The following is a 17,656-nucleotide window of genomic DNA, read 5'->3' on the forward strand; positions in this document are numbered from 1 at the left end:
TGACCATCGACTAGTCATCTGTAAGATGCCCCTGCCATTTTTCCACTCCGGTGGTGTGTGTACACCCAGGACCCCATTCCAACCTAAAGTGGCCTGGTCTCAGCTGATGAAAGCTGCAAGCGAGAATTTCATCATCGCTTGCGGCTGGGATTGGCATCGTCCCCCACTCATCCTGATGCCGAGGGTAAATGGGCGAGGTTTAGGACTGTGACTCATGCAGCTGCAATGGCTGCTTTGGGTACACGGTCCAGACCTCCCCAGAGACCCTGGCTGACAGAGGAGGTGTTCAGGATAGTTGAGAAAAAGCGACAGGCCCACTGTCATCGGCTACAGAATCCCACGTCAGAGAATGAGGAGGCTTACCGCAGCCTTCGCTCGGAGGTTCGGAGAGCCGTGAGGTGCTGCAAGGATGGGTGGTGGTCGCGGGTTGCTGAGGAGATGGAGTCTGCCTCAGTGGCCCGCGATCACAAATCTCTATTTAACTCCATCAAAAAAGTAACCTGCAGCACCACACCTATTACCATCATTAGGGGAAAAAACGGTATTCCAATCTCCGACCCCCTGGAACAGGTTTGCAGATTTGCTGGGCATTTCTGTGAGGTCCTGGGGGAGGGTAAACCCCTCAGCCAGGAAAACATCGTGGCACATAGTGGGGATGACCCTGCTGAGGCTGCGGTGCCTCAAATATTGGAAGAAGTTACCCCCTGTGAGTGACTGGCTGAGGTGCCATCTGTTGAGGAAGTACTAAAGGCGATCTGGAGTCTGAGACCAGGAAAGGCACCGGGCAGAGATGATTTCCCAAGCGAAATGCTGAGGGAGGGTGGCGTTTGTGCACAGACTGCCCTATATGACATCATAACAATAGTCTGGACCACTGGACGGGTTCCGCAGGATTGGAAGGATGCCCTGGTGGTCCCCCTCTTTAAGAAGGGGGACCACACAGACTGTAACAACTACAGGGGCATCTCACTCCTCAGTGTGCCAGGAAAGGTCCTGGCAAGGATTTTTCAACATCGCCTTGCCAGGCATGCTGAGGAGAGGCTTGCGAGCCCCAATGCGGTTTCAGGAAAGGGCTGTCCTGCACAGATGCCATATTTTCTGTCCGTCTGCTACAGCAGAGGTGTAGGGAATTCCAACAAGACCTACATCTCTGCTTTATTGACCTGGTCAAGGCCTATGATACCATCAGTAGGCCTGGGCTCTGGGTTGTTCTTCGTGCTTTTGGAATCCCTGACCCCCTGCTCACGATCATTAAGGACCTTCATGTTGGTGAGCGGGCCCGGGTAAAACTACGTGGCCGGGAGTCAGAGCCATTCCCTGTACACCTGGGGGTGCGACAGGGAATGGCTCCCACATTATTTAACATCTATTTTGACCACGTAGTTCGTGAAGCCTTCAATAGCTGTACCGAGGGAATCTCCATTTGGTACAGATAATGGGAGGCTGATCGATGCCCGGGTGCGGTCAAGGGATGGCTCCCTATTGCTCAACCACGTTATGTATGCTGATGATTTGGTAATAGCTGCTCATTCAGAGGAGGAGTTGGAGACGCTGCTACTGAGACTGGAGCGTGCCACTAAGAGATGGGCCTTACCATCAGCCCCACCAAAACTAAGCAACTGCCTGGATATTTTGTACCATCGTACACTCCACCCCCACAACTCCCAATCGGTGATGAGGCAGTTGTGGAGAGAGTGGAGAGTTTCCCATACCTGGGCAGTGTGCTTATGACCGGCTCCAGTTTAACAGCAGAGGTCTCACTCCGAATCAGTCGAGCGGCAATATCTTTTCATCGGTTGCGTAACGCTGTGTGGAAGCTACCTGGTCTGTCGCTCCGCACTAAGCTTCAGGTCTTCTCGGCCACGGTCATTCCCTCCCTTCTCTACGCTTGCGAAACGTGGACCCCCTTAATGGAACATGTTCGCCGGTTAGAAACATTTAGGCTAGCCTGCCTACGATCCATCCTGGGTTTAACCAGGCTGGATTGTGTGAGGAGCTCACAAATCCTTGAAAGATCTGGGCAAGGTCCCATCGGTGAGCTCCTCCGGCAGGCAAGGTTGCGTTGGCTGGGTCATGTAGCCCGCATGCCCAGCCACCGCATGCCGAAACAGCTTTTGTTCGGCCGGATCGAGGGGGCTAAACGGGCGCGGCACGGGCTAGAGAAGAGATGGAGTGATGTGGTACAGAAAGACGTGGAGCTGAGTGGACTTGCCGGTGACTGGTACCAGCGGTGTCAAGATCGGCCTCTGTGGAGGAGGCTCGTGAAGGACACTACTGGGCAGTTGGAGGCAGTCGCCCTCCAACAACAACGGAGGGCGGAGGAGCGATGCTCACAACAACGAGCGAAGCGCCGGGTGGCTAAAACACAGCAGGTTGGCACAGTAGGGGGCACAGATGATGCATCAGTCAGTCATCTCAGTCAGTCGACCTGTGACACCTGGGTCTGCCCCATGACCTCCTGCCAGCGGGCGTTCGACACTTCACGTGGCCTCAAGGTGCACATGGCCTGGCACAAGCGTCGTGGTGACGTCACCGCCACTTAGTGGCGAATGGCGGTTGTTGTTGTTGTGTAGGTTGAGATGGGAATCAGAATTGCAGTGGCTGGTGCTGCACTGTGCTGCAAACCCATCGACCCTAATTCAATTCCTACTCATGGCCAACATCAGCGATCAATATCGTAACTGGTCCTAGACCTATCCTAGTTCAAGTCAGTATTAAATAAGTACCTGCTGCAGTATGTAAACAGCATCACTGGGGAGACGGGTGGACGGATGTGGGGCCACCTATCCCCTCGTGTGCCGTGCCGGCCTTCACGAGTGAGTGTGTGCAGGTGTATGCATGTGAAGGTGTGTAGATGTATGTGAGCATGGGGAGCGAAGCACAGTGGTTAGTGCACTTGCTCCCACAATCTGTTAAAGACTACGTGGGGGACCTTTGTCTTTGTACAGGTGGCAATGGCCGAGCTGCAGCAGGCGCATGCAGACGCGCTGGCCAGCATGCGCATGCCCGAACTCAGCGTCTCACTCAAACCGCTCACCTGCGTCAACAACCCTATCCTGCGCAAGCGCAAGCTACTCCGGTACTGGTACTCCTCCTTCGTCCATGCGCTGGCGTGGGTTTGGCGCCGGTGCAGCGCGAGTTTTGGCATTGGTCCTTTCCACCTCCAAAGCCACCTCTTCCCAAGCCTAAGATCCACTGCAGAGCATCACACTTATCTGCATCACCCATGATCATCCCTGTCTACCAAATTGACTGTTTCATCTCTTCCTTACTGTGTTCATTCACCACTCTGCAGGTGACAACAACACACTCACTACACTGCAGGTCACAACACTTCTGTTTCTCATTCTTTCCTCACACTGCTTCAAGAAACGTGTTAATTCTTATTAATGAAAACATTGACAGTTTCAGCCTTATCCAGACCACCAGCTCAAAAGATCTGAACTTGTGGCGATTTTGTTGTTTAGACCACCAACTCAAAGAGTTGAGGAAATGTGACTACCCTCACAGACAGCATGAGTAAATTACGAGAAAACCCAAAACAACAAAAACATGGGTGCAGCTCTCAAGACGCTGTGTGCCGTGTACTTTTCCACCAGGACCCAGCTGTGCGAGGGCAGCGCTGGGGGAGCAGAGTGCCCCCAGGGCAAGGAGGATAGTTGCAGCTGCCCCGAAGGCCCCTCTTCAGGGGTCCCATTCCCAGAGAACCCCTCCACAGTGGCCCTGTGCCCCCCTGACGCGGACCGTGGGGCCAGCTGCCCCGGGGGGGTGGAGGACGTGGCGGTGGAGAAACTGAGGGATGTCATCGCGCAATGCATCCTCCCGCAAGGAGGTGCGATGCACGCATGCACTCGACGCGCTTACTCGCTCACCTATAGACATGTGTTCGCTCACCCACAAGCTCACACCCTCAACTACATGATCACCTGCACGCTCACCTACCCACATGCTCACGTGCATGATTACCTGCATGCTCACCCACACACTGACCCACATGATCACCTGGACACTGACATGACACCCACTCCCCCTGAACCACTCATATACTCACCTCCAGCACACACATTCACTTCGTGTGTTGACTCTACTGTTTGAACTAGTTGAGCGAGCACAACGAGAGGGGGGAGACGACCTCACGATTTGTTACTTCCACTGCTGCTGCTACTCCTGCGTAGATGAGGATGAGGGTGGTGACGAAGGCGTCGTCCGCGCGCTGCACGATGCCTGGAGCTACAATCGAGACTGTCGCCTCCTGCGAGATGCGCTGCACGAGGCCAGCTGGAATGGTACAGCCGCGCTCAACCACTCGATCACCTGTTCACTCAACCACACACTCAACAATTCACACTCAACCACTCTAACTCGTACACTTAACCACCCACTCAACTACACTAACCACGCACAATGAAACACGTTCAACCATAAACACTCACCCCCACTCAGCCATGCACTGCACCATGCTCAACCATGCTTAACCACACTTTAAACCACATATACTAAACCACACATATTTAACTGTTCACTCAACCAGGAGTTTGGCTGCACAGAACCACACACACACATAACCAGACTCAACCACATTTAATCCTCCACACTGAATGACACTCAACCATACATACCCACTGCTTTCACATGTATTTTTGGGCAGTGCGAAGTCCTACACTCCTTAATATGGAGTTCATAGCCGCAGGCGTCCAGGGACGACTGCCTCGAGGGGACGAATTAGAGGCCGAGCTGGGATCTAGCGCTGAGTAACATCGAGTTACGCAGTTCCATAGCTCACTCTTGCATACAAGGCGATCCTGGTCTCTTTGAGTTTTCACCTGGTTCAACCATAACCTTGACATGTTGGTGGCAAGGTGGCACAGTGGCAAGACATCCACAGAAAGAAGGGCCTGGGTTTGATTCCTGGCTCGGGTGTTTTTCTGTGTAGTTTTTGTGTTCTCCCCCTATTATGCATGGGTTTCCTCCAGTTTACGTTTTTTCCCATAGCTAAAATGAAACCCATAATGTAACCAGAATGGGCCAAAACAACCGCATTGTAAAAAACATATCTGCGTATTACTCAATTGGGATTACACACAGCAGCAACATCACCCCTTGCTGCGAAAAATTGGCAAAACCCTCCTAAAAAAGTCTTGAGATTCAGTGGGGTTTTCCTGGGTAAACAAGTGGAATCATAATCGTCATGTTGTACAAACACAAACATGTCTTTCAGTCACTGTCTCTTCCCAGCATTCTGATTGGCTTCCTCCTAATGTCACATCCGGCGCAAGACATCAGGCGGGAGGGGCCCAGCACCCGAGGAGGAGCGGGGAAGGGCCTTGCAGTGGGGGGGGGTGGAAAAGGGAAGGGTGTGTGAGGAGGGGTGCAGGAGGTCGTCACGTGCAAGGGGGGGCACCTGTGGGTGAGGGGGGCTGTTGCTCAGCCATGGATGCTTCCACTAGCGGTGAATAAGTCATTTCCGTCCACAGGGATGCGCTTCACGGAAAAAGTCGACCGCTTACATCTCGCCGAGCTCCTCAAGCAGGTGATCGCGGAAAAAACCAGCCAGAGCTAGCCCCCCCCTCTTTCCCAGCGCTTCCCCAATACCGTTGCCCCCTTCCTGATCGCCACGTGCATCATCCACCCTGGCTCCTACTCAACCCCGCGTCCACCCACCTTCACCCCCACCCCAAGCCCTACCTCTGCTGGCCGGTGTATTTTAGTTTAAATTATGACCACTTGAATGAATTATGTATTATGATATTATTTGGTAAAATAATCTTATGCACTGAAAGAGGTTTTTTTGTTGCGTCTTATTTTATTCAAATGTGTATCGCGGTACATTATCACCATCATCAGGTACAACAATGTGGAGTAATCTCTCTGTCACATCTGTACGGGGAGAGTTCTGCTTGCTCCCTTAAACGTGTGGGTTTTCTCCAGGTGCTCTGGTTTCCTCCCACACATTAATTGGCTGAAAACATCTAATATATAGCGGGCTGCAGACCTCGAGCAATTGTTGGTAGCGCAGGCTTTCCATCTGGCTGCTACCTTCCCGCTTGTCTGTGGTTATGCCTCCGAGTCCTTCTCTGCCTTTGAAAGCGAGCAAACACCGTGTGCGTTACGAGTTGAAATTATTTCCATCATCGTCAGGATTCACTTTCACAATTCTGGTTTTGTATGCTTGTATCTCTCATTGTGGCTGTGTCCACATCACACTCCCCAATGATATTGCAGGGCTGTGTCAGGGGACAAGAGGATGACCGCTGGCTGGGCTAGAGGGACAAGCTGGACGAAGGAGGTGTGTTAGGGAAAATAATAGGGACTAGCTAGACTGGGGGGCTGTGATAGGGGCTAGCTTGAGTTGGCTGTTCCTGGTGTCGAGGAGCTACGGGCCCGCACGGCGTCCTGTTGGGGTGGAACAGGCCCATCCTCCTCGCTGCGCTCAAACTTGCGCTGCCGGTATTGGGGGCTCTCCTTGCTGGCGTAGAGCAGAAAGAGGTCGCACAGAAATGCGCCCTGTAGCCAGCGTGGGGAGGGGGCAACGTGGAGAGCAGGGGGCACAGAGAGAAGGGGGGCCCTGAGAGTTAGGGGGGGCTGTACGTTTTACATTCAGCACAGTGCACGTGGTACACGATGTAGTTCCTGTTGGGTGGTGCGTGTGTGGGTGAGGTGTCGGGTGGGTGTCGATGTGTTGAAGCCTGAATGTCTGCTCACCGCTCCCAGAAGTGCCAGCCCAGCCCCTAGGTTCAGCAGCGTGGGCACAATGCTGAACTTGCCGGCCTGCCAGAGGAAACACACTCTGTGTCACTCACAGGAGACATTTCCTCAAGCGTCAAACCTCATATTGGTGACGTGGCCCAGCGCCGGCACGTTTGCCGCTCTATGCAGAGATTCATGGTTTGAATCTGGCAGGCCGTCTTGGTTAATATTGGGGTTTCCACTCAGTGGACATGAAGGATCCCGCGACTTCATTTAAAAATAGTAGGCCTTTGCGTGCTTGCGTCCCGGTCCAAACTTTACAGATTTGGAACTTGCAAATTACCCAATTGGGATTACACATCGCAGTCTGAATCATTGCCTTCTACTAACAGAGATGTAATGTAGGCACTTTGAGTTGCTGATGGATTATGCGAGTGCCCTTTCAATGCAGAGATAAGTATTATCATGTGAATGGGAAACACGTCTGGTGGAGTCTCCAATTGTGAAGAGGACGACATGAGGACACGGTTACCTTGCCTGACACCATGACGTCAAATCGCACTCCGTACACCTTGAGGAGGCTCCGCGTCTCGGCCCCGTCCTGCCAGGAGTAGCGCGCAAACCTGCGGTGACACAGACGCGTTGGCCTTGACCGGGCCCAGCTGCAGGTCCACACCGCACTGACAATACCACCACTTACAGTGCAACTGGGCAGAGGCACTGGGTTCACTGAATAAATTACAGGTTACTGCTAGACTGAAGTAGCTGTAGTTAGGGGGAGGTATACTGAATGTAGTGTGATGTGCCGGGTGTGTAAATGTTTTCCGGATCGCCACCGGATGGACCCGGTTGATGTGAAACCCTGCCGGGCGCTCACCGGAAGTTGTGGCCGGCTGCCACACGCGAGCGCTCGCTGTCAAGCCGCGAGAATCGGTATTGCGCGGCGCACGCTGAGAGGTCACGGTCAAGGTCACAGTCCCAAGCTAGGTGCACCGCGATCACCCCTCCCTGTGCGCACACACGTACACAGAGCCTCCAGTCCACACAAGCTCAAGTATGAAGTTTATTTTGTTTATCCCGGTGAAAACTCCAGAGACCAGGATAAGTACCATTTGCAAGGCATCTGAATCACCAAAATGACAAAAGGAAGAATGCAACATCAAGTACAGCAAGTAAGCACATATAAATCTGAGCAAACAACTGCATTACAGATAAATCAAAACACTGTGCACACACATAAATCAATACTAAATCCAATTTCCTATTTTACAAAAAATGCTTTTAAAAAAACTTCATAGCTACGTTAAGTTACAGAAATATCAGCGTGGAATTTCTGCACAAGTACATAAAGAAGTGAAAGTGACTTCCTACTCAAATGAGCATTGAGCCAGTGCTCATATCCTATATACAGCCCTGAACCAACGGTGGAAATTCCTCATTCCTATGGCAGGGGTGATTTATCCTTAGGGCAACTAATGGTGATTTCTCACTAAGTGAATGTGAACTTGCAAACCGTCAAATTGCGAGCCGCTCATTCTCCCACTGAGCCAACTGGCCGGATGGTTAAATAAACCGATGAGGACTTGTGTCAGACCCTCACTGCACAGTGCCCTCCACACATACTCGCCATGCTCATCATGCTCATCATGCTCGCCATGCTCCAACCCCAGGAATCCGGGGCACATTCCACATTCACCAGACTGATGCAGAGCGAGCTAGTGGGTTGGTAGAAACCAAGAATATTTCTTGGCCCTCTTCCTCAGGGCGGTGATTACTATGTGGCGATAAATTCACGATGGGGGCAATGATTGCTGTGTAATCACAATCGAGAAATTTGCGGTGTAACTTTTCAAATTTGGACGCTGATGCAGGCACACAATGGCTTACTCGTTTTAATGACGTCACAGGATCTTTAACTTCCACTTTAAACAGAGTGGACAGCATTGAGGGTTATCATGGTTCTGACACCCACGGTATTAATCAGGGCAGCTTGCCGGATTCGAACAATGAAGCTCTGCAACAAGCGAGGAACACGCTACCGCGAGGCCATGTCACCACCCCGCCCATGCCAGTGGTCTGGGCGGCTGCGCTCGCACCCGCGTGGCCATGTCACTGAAGGAGGCCCCGGCGCGCACCGCCAGCTCTCCGAGACGGAACACGGGGCAGAGCGGAGACCGCTCGGGATGGAACTCGCACGACTTGAGGTAGGAGCTGTCCCCTTCCTCCAGGACGTTCCTCCTGCGGGAACGGCACAAGTGCGCGCGTGCCCTGCGCTTCAGCGCCCTGTGCTACTACGCGGTGCTGACTTAAGAGGTGGTGAGACGGGCGTAGGTCGTGCTAGGTGCCGCATTTCGACTCTGATGCAAACGGACTCGTGGCGGCGGCACCGGTGCTACCATCCCCGCCGCCGCAACTGTGTGCTGCCGGCCTCCCCCTCCCTCCCCGTGCAGCCCCACGGAGACGGAAGCTGCACTTGGTCCTGCCCCAGGTGTCATGGAGTCACGGGGTTAAGGGGTCTCGTGATATTTGATGCAGCCCAGGCGATTTGGTAAACGTGGGATTTGAGAATAATACTCGGGCTCCGCTCCGGCTCTTCCCAGACGGGGTGCCCTGTAGAGCAATTGTGTGGAGAGCCACCAGGACAGTGATTCCGACCACCACATCGAGAAAACTTAACTGGGCCAAAGGCACATTTGATGTGCAGAGCCCAGCCCAGTGCCCCCTAGCTCCGGCCGTCATCGTGATGCGGGGAAGTCATAGGTGAGCTCACCAGTGAAGAAAGGAGTGAGCTTACTGGCGAGGAGGGAGGTGGCCTCACCTGTGAACATTGAAGCGAGTGAAGTTGACGCTGACCTTGATGAAAACGGTGAAGTTCTCGGCCTCTCGCAACACGGCCTCCCTATGGCAGCACAGTGAGGGCACCGCACTCGCCGCTCCTCATACAGTCAGGGCACCACACTCCCTATTCACTCCCCACAGCTCACTTTCACATTTGAGGGCACCGTATTCCCCTTTCCTCACTTTCTACTCCTCACTCGCATTCAGTCAGCTTCCCTCCGCATTATTATTCTCTTCCCTGTCCTCTTGCCACTAAAGGTTGAAAAGAGGATAAGGAATTGATAATGTGGACAGATCCAAATCAAGCCAGAGTGACTTCTTGTTCAAATGGTGCTCATCTCCTGTTTACAGCTCTGCAGAACCAATGGTGGAGATTGTTCCATCCACAAGGCAACCACTGTTGACTTTCCCACCAAGTAGTACTTATTTTATTGACCCGAGGGAGGGATGGTTGATCTCGAAACCTCTCCCCTCCCCAAAATTATTGAACTCAAATCCTTTCGATTGCGAGCCGCTCGTGAGCCGTTCGCTCTACTGCTGAGATGCAACCAGACAAGGGGACGATGTGGATGAGGTTGATGATGATGGGCTTAAACAGATGGTGAGGTGGTGGTGATGTGATGTACAGGCAGTCCTCGAGATATGGACGTCCGACTTATGAACATCCACACAAACGAACTGCCATAAGATATTATTTTTAACCATCGAACTTACAAACGTTTGGTCGTGCTTACGAACTGAACTGCGTAACTATTTTGTTCAGCAGAGTGACCCTCTGCGAGATGTAATGAGTCCCAGCATCCCACGTGATGCACAATGACAGTGAACCGTTCGACACTGAGTTTAACAATGCCTCCCTTTATTGTTGAACCATAACACGTTTTATAACACTGAACGCATGTACAATAATATATTAAGTTCCGAGATACAAAAAAATAAACTATGAATGGGTCTCAGTAACGTAATTCGTTCATTTGTCAAGGACTGTCTGTACACATACGTAGATGCTTGATGACATTGTAATGATGAGGTTGTAATGAGTTGATGGTGATGTGGTTCCCACACCTGGGCGTTGGGCTGTTCTCCACAGGACACCAGGCGTGCACCTCACACACACGCGCCGTGCCGTTCGTGGGCACGCACCGCCCGGTGCATATCCCTACCCGGGAGGAGGAGGGGGAGGAGATGGAGAGCATCACGAGTGTGGGTGAGGTGCGATTGGCAGTGAGGGGAGTGCAGTGGTGGATGGTAGAGGACGCGTGCACGGGCAGTCGCGGCTGCTCCCCTCACCGTTGCCGGTGTTGAAGGTCCTCCCCGCCGGGCAGTCCCCGTCCTCTTGGCATCGTGCACCGGGCACGTTGGGGTTCTGCGCGGAGATGAGAGCGTGAGGCCCAGAGCTCAGGCCTCGAGCCATGGCCCATAGGGGCTATAGGGGCTACACGCCCAGTGCTGCCAACTCGGCTGTTTCGCCCTGGGATTTGCCGACTCTTTGCAACTCTTGGCAACGTTTATTCTTGTGAAAGCGACCAGCGACAAATTTAGCGACTTTCACAATCTCCCCAACACTCGCCCAGGAAATCCTATCCGAGTCTCGAGACTCTTTTTTTAGGAGGGTCCTGCCAAGTGTTCACAGTAGGGGGCAATGTTGCTGCTATGTGATCCCAATTCGTCAGGTGCCTGGTCAGGAGTTGAACCCATGTACTTCTTACTTTGAGGTGTGACTTTTACCACTGTGCTGCTCTGCTGCCCAGATTGCTGAAGATGCTGGCGAGTCTGCAGCAGTTTTGCTGATCCTGGAGGTTGCTACGACGAGTTGGCAGCACCTGCCCACTGTTTGAATTGAGGAAACAATTGTTTATAGAGGTGGCCAAGAGCCTGAAGCCGCCAGATTAGCACGTTAGAGCATCTACACCACACAAGGAGAGTGGAACTGGGTGAGGACACAGTGCAGATCTAGGAGCGATTCTGGTTATTAAGGATCCTGTAGCAATCTAAAGCTGAAGACATCGTTGCCACAGCTGATGATGCCCCCACGCGTCGCTACCAAAGCTCTCGACCCTCCACCAGCCACCGTACACGCGACCTCCAAAATATGCCTCGACGGTCTCCCTCCACCTTCCCCTTGGCGACCAGACTCGTGGGGACCACCTCAATACCTCTCTCAGCAATCGCGCTCCCCCATCCTGCACACGCGTCCCACCGAGTGCAGCCGCTTTTCCTAATCGCATCTCCAACACTCGCCTGCCACGTACATTTCCAGACTTCTGTATTGCTTATCCTGTCCTATATTAATTTAATATGTAACACTTGGTAAATTGTCTAGAGAAATTATCCCAGGCACGTGAACAACACCGAAATCAAGCCCTGGACAGGTGGCAACCCTCATGTATATTCCTGCTGCGCAATTGTGGCCGGTATGGTGAGGCTGAAGGTGAGGGGTGACTGAGGCTCACCTCAGCGCACAGACCCTGGCGCTGCCGGGGCGTGCTCACCAGGTTGGTGACCACAAAGAAGCGGCTCTCTCCCTGCACAAATGGACACACGCACACTCATCGCACACGCATCGTGTACATTTCTGAGAAGCTCAACTGGCACACGTGGTGAGCTGGCAGCTCCTCCCCTAATTATCCCTGCCCACGCACCGCTTAACCGGCCCATCACATATCAAGTGTCAAGCTTGTTTTGTTTAACCAGGTGAGGACTCAAAGAGACCAGGACATGAGTCTATTTGTCAAGAGTGGCCCGAGTCTTGAGCACGAGGGCAGAAAATATTCAGTCAAAGTGGAAATGATTTCCTGCTCAAATGATCATTGAGACATTGATGATCATCTATTTACAGCCTAACCGAGTGGAGATTTTAGTTTCTTCTGGTGGGTGGGGGTGAATCTCCGTAGGACAGCCACTTCCACACAAAGCGGAGCTCTGAATCTTACACCACGTCTATGTCCCAATTCCCACCAATGCGTCATGAGGGTAACCCTAGGGGGTTGCTCACTGATAGGGCGAGCAACTTCTAATGGGAAGGTTGCGAGTTCAAATCCTGGTCGGGGCTTGACTCGGCCCATCATCTCCCTGTTGTCAATAACATGAGTACAACTTTGGACAAGTCACAGTGGTAGTCTAATGGGTTGACTTGTCCCCACAATATAAATGAGTAATTTTCACTTCTAGCTCAGGGCTGTTCACGATAATTGAGCACCAATGAACAGCAGATGGCTATAAATTGTCTCACTCGGGACTGGCCCGGCCAAAACAGAACGTTGGGTATCTTCAGAGTAACGCCCAGACTCTTCATGGAGCAGGCTGCACTCGGAAAGGTGTGGTCTGGGCCTCTCCACCACGTCGGCCTCACCTGTGGCGGGATCACGTAGTCGGCCGTGTCCCAGAGCCGCTGGCCAGGCCCCTCCGTCGAGTTGGTGAGTGCGACCCCCTTGACCTTTGTGATGACCGAGGTCTCAGGGTCAGGGTCTGTCTCCTGGTAGCCTTTCTTCACTACGAATACCCACCTGTGAGTGCGTGGCCATCGCACGGCGGTCACTAGCTTGTTAGTCGAGTTTGTTCATTTTGTTTAGCCAGGTGAGAACTCAAGACATAGTCTAATTTGCAAGAGTCACCTGGGTCACTAAAGTGACAAAAGCAACAATGTAAAAACAAGCAACGCATCAAATAGAAATGAAAAGTTTAAACAAACAGAAATCAGCACAAAAGCAACCGCATTACAGGAGAATAAAAAAGTGCAAAATCGTACGCAATAATATTAAATACAATACTTTCCCGGAACAAAAGTTTGCTCGGTATGAATGTTGAAAATTTATCGTAGTCGAGTTGGAAAGACGCACGTGAGGTGCAGCAGTCCACTCACGCGGCAGCTAGGCCAGAACCATTTAGTCCACCGGTCGATTTCCATTTTGTCTTTCAATCTCGCCTGTATTGTTTGTCATCATCTTTTCATACATATCGGTTATCTTCATTCGCCCAGGTTTAACATGAGAAAGTAATTTGCCTAAAACCAGGGATGAATCTCGCTGAATATTGCCCAGGTCGCTGGTGCACTAGCAGGTGGGACGTGGCTTTGAAGTCGTTACGGCCAGGGCAAGAGGTGTACTATACTCGACGTGGTGTGCCGGTTACTGATATATCTTTACTGAGTTACCGAGTCGCGCACATTCAGCTGAAATGAAGCCCTGCCTAAAAGGTGAACCATGCATTCGCACTTGTGCACCGGCAATTGTGTTGGTGTGGAGAACTGTGCCACGTGCTGATGCAGCTGTGACGTAGAAGTGGACCAGCCAATGGGGAGAGCTCCGCAGGATCTGGCACGGTTCACAAAATAATGCGCATGCTTCTCAAAACATCCGCTTATCGTTACGCGGCTGTGAGGACAGGCGCAATGAGAAGCGAGGTTATCAACTCCGCAGTGAGTTCTGCGCTATGATTTGTAACGATGTGAAGCCGCTCATCTTGACAGACGCGGCAACGTCTCACGCTGGTGGAAAAGTCGGTACTCGCACTTGCATTATAAGGGTGACTGAAAATCCTGGAGGCACCACACATGCCAGCCCCAATGTCAGTATGTGGTGGAGTTCAAACAATATTCGCAAACAAAATCCGGACAAATCTCTCAAGTCCTGGGTGTAGCATAGCTGTGTAAGGTCCTGTAATAAAATTCCACATAAAACCAGCACCATATTTCAGTACTAATCAATTGCTGCCACCTGAACACAGCTACCAGTTCCCGGACTGTCTGGGTCTAACCCAATTCCTGATGCCCCCACACACCGGGGTTTCCAGTAACCCCGACAGGTGGCGACCCCGATGTGTGGGCAGGAATTATGCAAACAAGGCGCACGGCCCCTTTTTCCTTGGAGGGAACACAGTGAGTCCGTCCGGGTGCCAACCTCGATTTGCTGCAACTCGCACCCCAATGTCCTACTCGGATATTCTTCCCAGGAGGCGGTGGCTCCTGCAGGTGGTTATTGAGTATTATGGAGAATTTCTCTGACAGTGTGGTGGTGGCATGTCCAGTGTTCCCCAGCTGCTCGCCGGTGCGGTGCAGCCCTCGCGGAGGAGGGACTCGTTACACAGCCGAGACATTCCTCTCGTGTGTAGCCGCCATACCAGGCGTCGCCCTCGCGACTTCATTGTGAGGCATCGTATGCGGAGGTCACCCGAGCGCGGCTATTAATACCGGAGGCAGCCCACGCGCGAGTATTTATATTCTTTGGTGAAAATAACAAAGACGGCCGCGCCGGGGAACCATTTTGAGACCCAGGGCCCATCTCGCCAGGGCACGGAGACAGAGACGGAAAAGGCGTGGAGGCCCAGTATTCTGATCCTCCCACGAGGAGGCAGTAAGGAGATGGCCTCGACAGCAGCTGCTACATCATCGCCACCATCAATATAATCACTAATATCCCTATAGTTACCACCATGGCCAATTATATTCTCAAAAGTACCATCGTGTTTGTGTGCTCTCAATATCCACCATCACCACCAACAACTCTCTCACCACACTCACCTTCACTATATGACCCTCACCATCTCATTCGCCCCGTGCCTTCATGTCTCCCCCTTTCCGCGTCTGTCCGCGCTTCACCTCGACGCGAGTAGCTGCATGTGTGGCTCTCGGATCCCCCCCTCACTCACCCCGAGCAACTCACCTTACCCCACTCACTCAACCTACTTCTCTTTACTCACCCCGCGTCCCATAACCTCATTTCACGCTGGTCCCCTCACTCGCCCGGCTAAACCCGAACACCTCCTTACCTTAAACCCACTCTCCCCACTCACCCTCAATCTTTCCCCTTGAGTCACTCGCCGACCTCACTCACCCTACTCACTTTGGTCCCCTTACCCCCATTCACTTCACTCACTCCCAGTGACCCCTTCACATCACTCACCGCACCCGATTCGCCCTGACTGACCCCTGCTCACCCGATGATGTAGGCGAGGATGACCAGCTGCATGAGCCGGTACACCACCCCGACCGAGCGGTCCCGCGCGATCATCAGCTTCTCCGTCTTGTACTCAAACGCACTGCACACCAGCGCCCCGCAGCCCTGCATGGCGAGCGAGGGATAGGGGTCTCGGGACCTCTACGGGGGGCCCTTGTACCCCTACGAGGGTCCTTTTAACAACCCCTGCGAGGGCTCCGGCTTCCCCAGAAGAAGGATGAGGAGGCTCTGTGCGCACCCCATTCCCGAGCCCAGTGTGTCACTCCCCCCCACCCCAGACCTTGTTTCTAAAATTGTCCCCTTATCCCCTTCGTCCCCTCGAGGTCCCGTCACGACACTTATAAACCGCAGTTGTTGAATCGTTTTTTTTTACATTACCGGTAACCGCATGTAAAAACCGGTTACGGGTTTGCCACAAAAATATAATCTTGGCAATGAACATCAAAGGGTTCACCTCTGTAACTGGGACACGAAGGGAGCCGCCGCAGCGGTGGAGGAGTCGGCAGCACCACGGAACTTATGATCAATCCAGAGCCCATCGGTTTGATTCCTTTTCCCGGCGCGGAAGTTGAAACAATGGGGCGAGTTTCTGAAAACCTCCCCGCCGCCTCTGCTTTATCAGCGGTCAAGTCGCAGCCATTTTCTGGCTGCGACTTGACCGTTTTAACTGGAACAAAAAAGAGGACAAATGTACCACGCGGTGACTCAGGCTGCCGTGCAGTTTGTACGTTCCCTGTGCCATCCGTTACTCACATTCCACTGGACACTCTTTCCGACGTTCGGAACCGGCAATACATTCTGAAAACGGTTACCGGTTTAATGGTTGTCGTTTAGCAAACCTAATCGCACTCTACTCCGCTCCACACACTTTTTGCTCCAGCAACCAAGGCTGGAATTCTCTAACCTCTCAATCTACGTGCTATGAAGAAGGACCATGACCCAAATAATTATTTGTTATATTCTTCATGTAAGGCAGTATTATTGACAAAAGTTCATTGTGATTGTGCACCACTAGTAACGCAGCATCACCTAAATAATTCGTTTGATTCACTCAGGGGGAGGTCGCTTTTTCTTCGTTGCTACACCCTTACGATCGGGAACTCCGCTCGCCCAGACACACGTGCTGTCGACTCTGCCCCAGTTCAAGTCCAAGCTCGAGACCTCTTCTGCGCCGGTTGTGTCTCTGTCTCGCTCGATAATGAATATGTATCCTTTCCATAGAATTTGCATCTCTCACTTGCTGGACGGCGCCGTCAGATGTGGTTTCATGAGGACGCTTTATGCATTAAATAAAAAATAATCACATATTTGATCGTGCTGTTTGTTGCAGGCCGTTCAACATTTTAGGCCTTTAGGTCTGTGTTCAGTAACGATGTCAAACAAACTGCGTTCGAACGTATTGGTTAGGGTCCGGCCCGCAATGAGAAAGTTGCCAGCGCAAAGCCTGGTTAGGGATTGACTCAGCCCATCGTCAATCCTGGATCGACAAAATAAGTACCACTATAATCTTTGTTTTTTTCGGTAAAGTCACGTAGAAATAAGAAAAAATAAAATTACATAATATACGACGTTTCGATTGCAACACAAGCAATTATCATCAGGTAGAGGAAACACATAACCGCAGATATATATACAGACCTTAAGTAGAGGGAATTAACACAGATATACCAGGGGATACAGAGAGACGGAGCATCACACTAAATCAAACAGGGTTTAGCAAAATTTGGAAACTGTATAAAGCAACACAGACGGTCGGTTAAAACACAATTAACGCATGGTCTTGTGTTTTAACCGACCGACTGTGTTGCTTTATACAGTTTCCAAATTTTGCTAAACCCTGTTTGATTTAGTGTGATGCTCCGTCTCTCTGTATCCCCTGGTATATCTGTGTTAATTCCCTCTACTTAAGGTCTGTATATATCTGCGGTTATGTGTTTCCTCTACCTGATGATGATTGCTTGTGTTGCAATCGAAACGTCGTATATTATGTAATTTTATTTTTTCTTATTTCTACGTGACTTTACCGAAAAAAACAAAGATTAATTCCTGCAGTCACGAAAGCACCAAATCGAGTAAGTACCACTTTGTTTGCAAGTCAACAGTGGTTGTCCTATGGATAGATTCACCTCCGCCATAAGAACATGGAATTTCCACCACTGGTCCCGGGCTGTAAACAG

General features: G+C 51.8%; 2 protein-coding genes and 1 long non-coding RNA gene across 4 annotated transcripts in view; 2 read left to right on the plus strand and 1 right to left on the minus strand.

Moving 5' to 3' along the window:
* The window catches only part of MAPKAPK5 (MAPK activated protein kinase 5), an 18,602-nt gene extending 12,823 nt beyond the window's left edge, over positions 1-5,779 (plus strand). Inside the window, exons 11-14 of the mRNA XM_032947415.2 lie at positions 2,949-3,079; positions 3,600-3,832; positions 4,176-4,286; positions 5,475-5,779. Of these exons, the coding sequence (XP_032803306.1) occupies positions 2,949-3,079; positions 3,600-3,832; positions 4,176-4,286; positions 5,475-5,560 (561 nt within the window). The 3' untranslated portion in view covers positions 5,561-5,779. The remainder of the gene's footprint in view (positions 1-2,948; positions 3,080-3,599; positions 3,833-4,175; positions 4,287-5,474) is intronic.
* On the minus strand, positions 5,701-15,590 carry LOC116939245 (P2X purinoceptor 5-like). 2 transcript variants are annotated; one of them, XM_032947416.2, is made up of 11 exons: positions 15,460-15,590; positions 12,878-13,031; positions 11,979-12,050; positions 10,816-10,891; positions 10,591-10,684; positions 9,506-9,586; positions 8,784-8,925; positions 7,565-7,695; positions 7,220-7,310; positions 6,703-6,768; positions 5,701-6,504 (listed from the first exon to the last, which is right to left on the minus strand). In XM_032947416.2, the coding sequence occupies exons 1-11, from the start codon at positions 15,588-15,590 to the stop codon at positions 6,340-6,342; spliced, it is 1,203 nt and encodes a 400-aa protein (XP_032803307.1). In that variant the 3' UTR covers positions 5,701-6,339. The 2 variants fall into 2 exon arrangements, with proteins under 2 accessions (XP_032803307.1, XP_032803308.1); XM_032947417.2 differs by lacking the exon at positions 9,506-9,586.
* LOC142921374 (uncharacterized) lies at positions 8,757-16,786 on the plus strand. The gene is made up of 2 exons (XR_012939372.1): positions 8,757-8,891; positions 10,616-16,786. It is a non-coding gene; the product is annotated as an uncharacterized LOC142921374 (long non-coding RNA).
* The last annotated feature ends 870 nt before the right edge of the window (positions 16,787-17,656 follow it).

The sequence above is a fragment of the Petromyzon marinus genome, chromosome 5, assembly GCF_048934315.1.
Source record: "Petromyzon marinus isolate PM22_M1 ecotype Great Lakes invasive population chromosome 5, UKy_Petmar_22M1.pri1.0, whole genome shotgun sequence".
In the NCBI taxonomy this organism is placed as follows: Eukaryota; Metazoa; Chordata; class Hyperoartia; order Petromyzontiformes; family Petromyzontidae; genus Petromyzon; species Petromyzon marinus.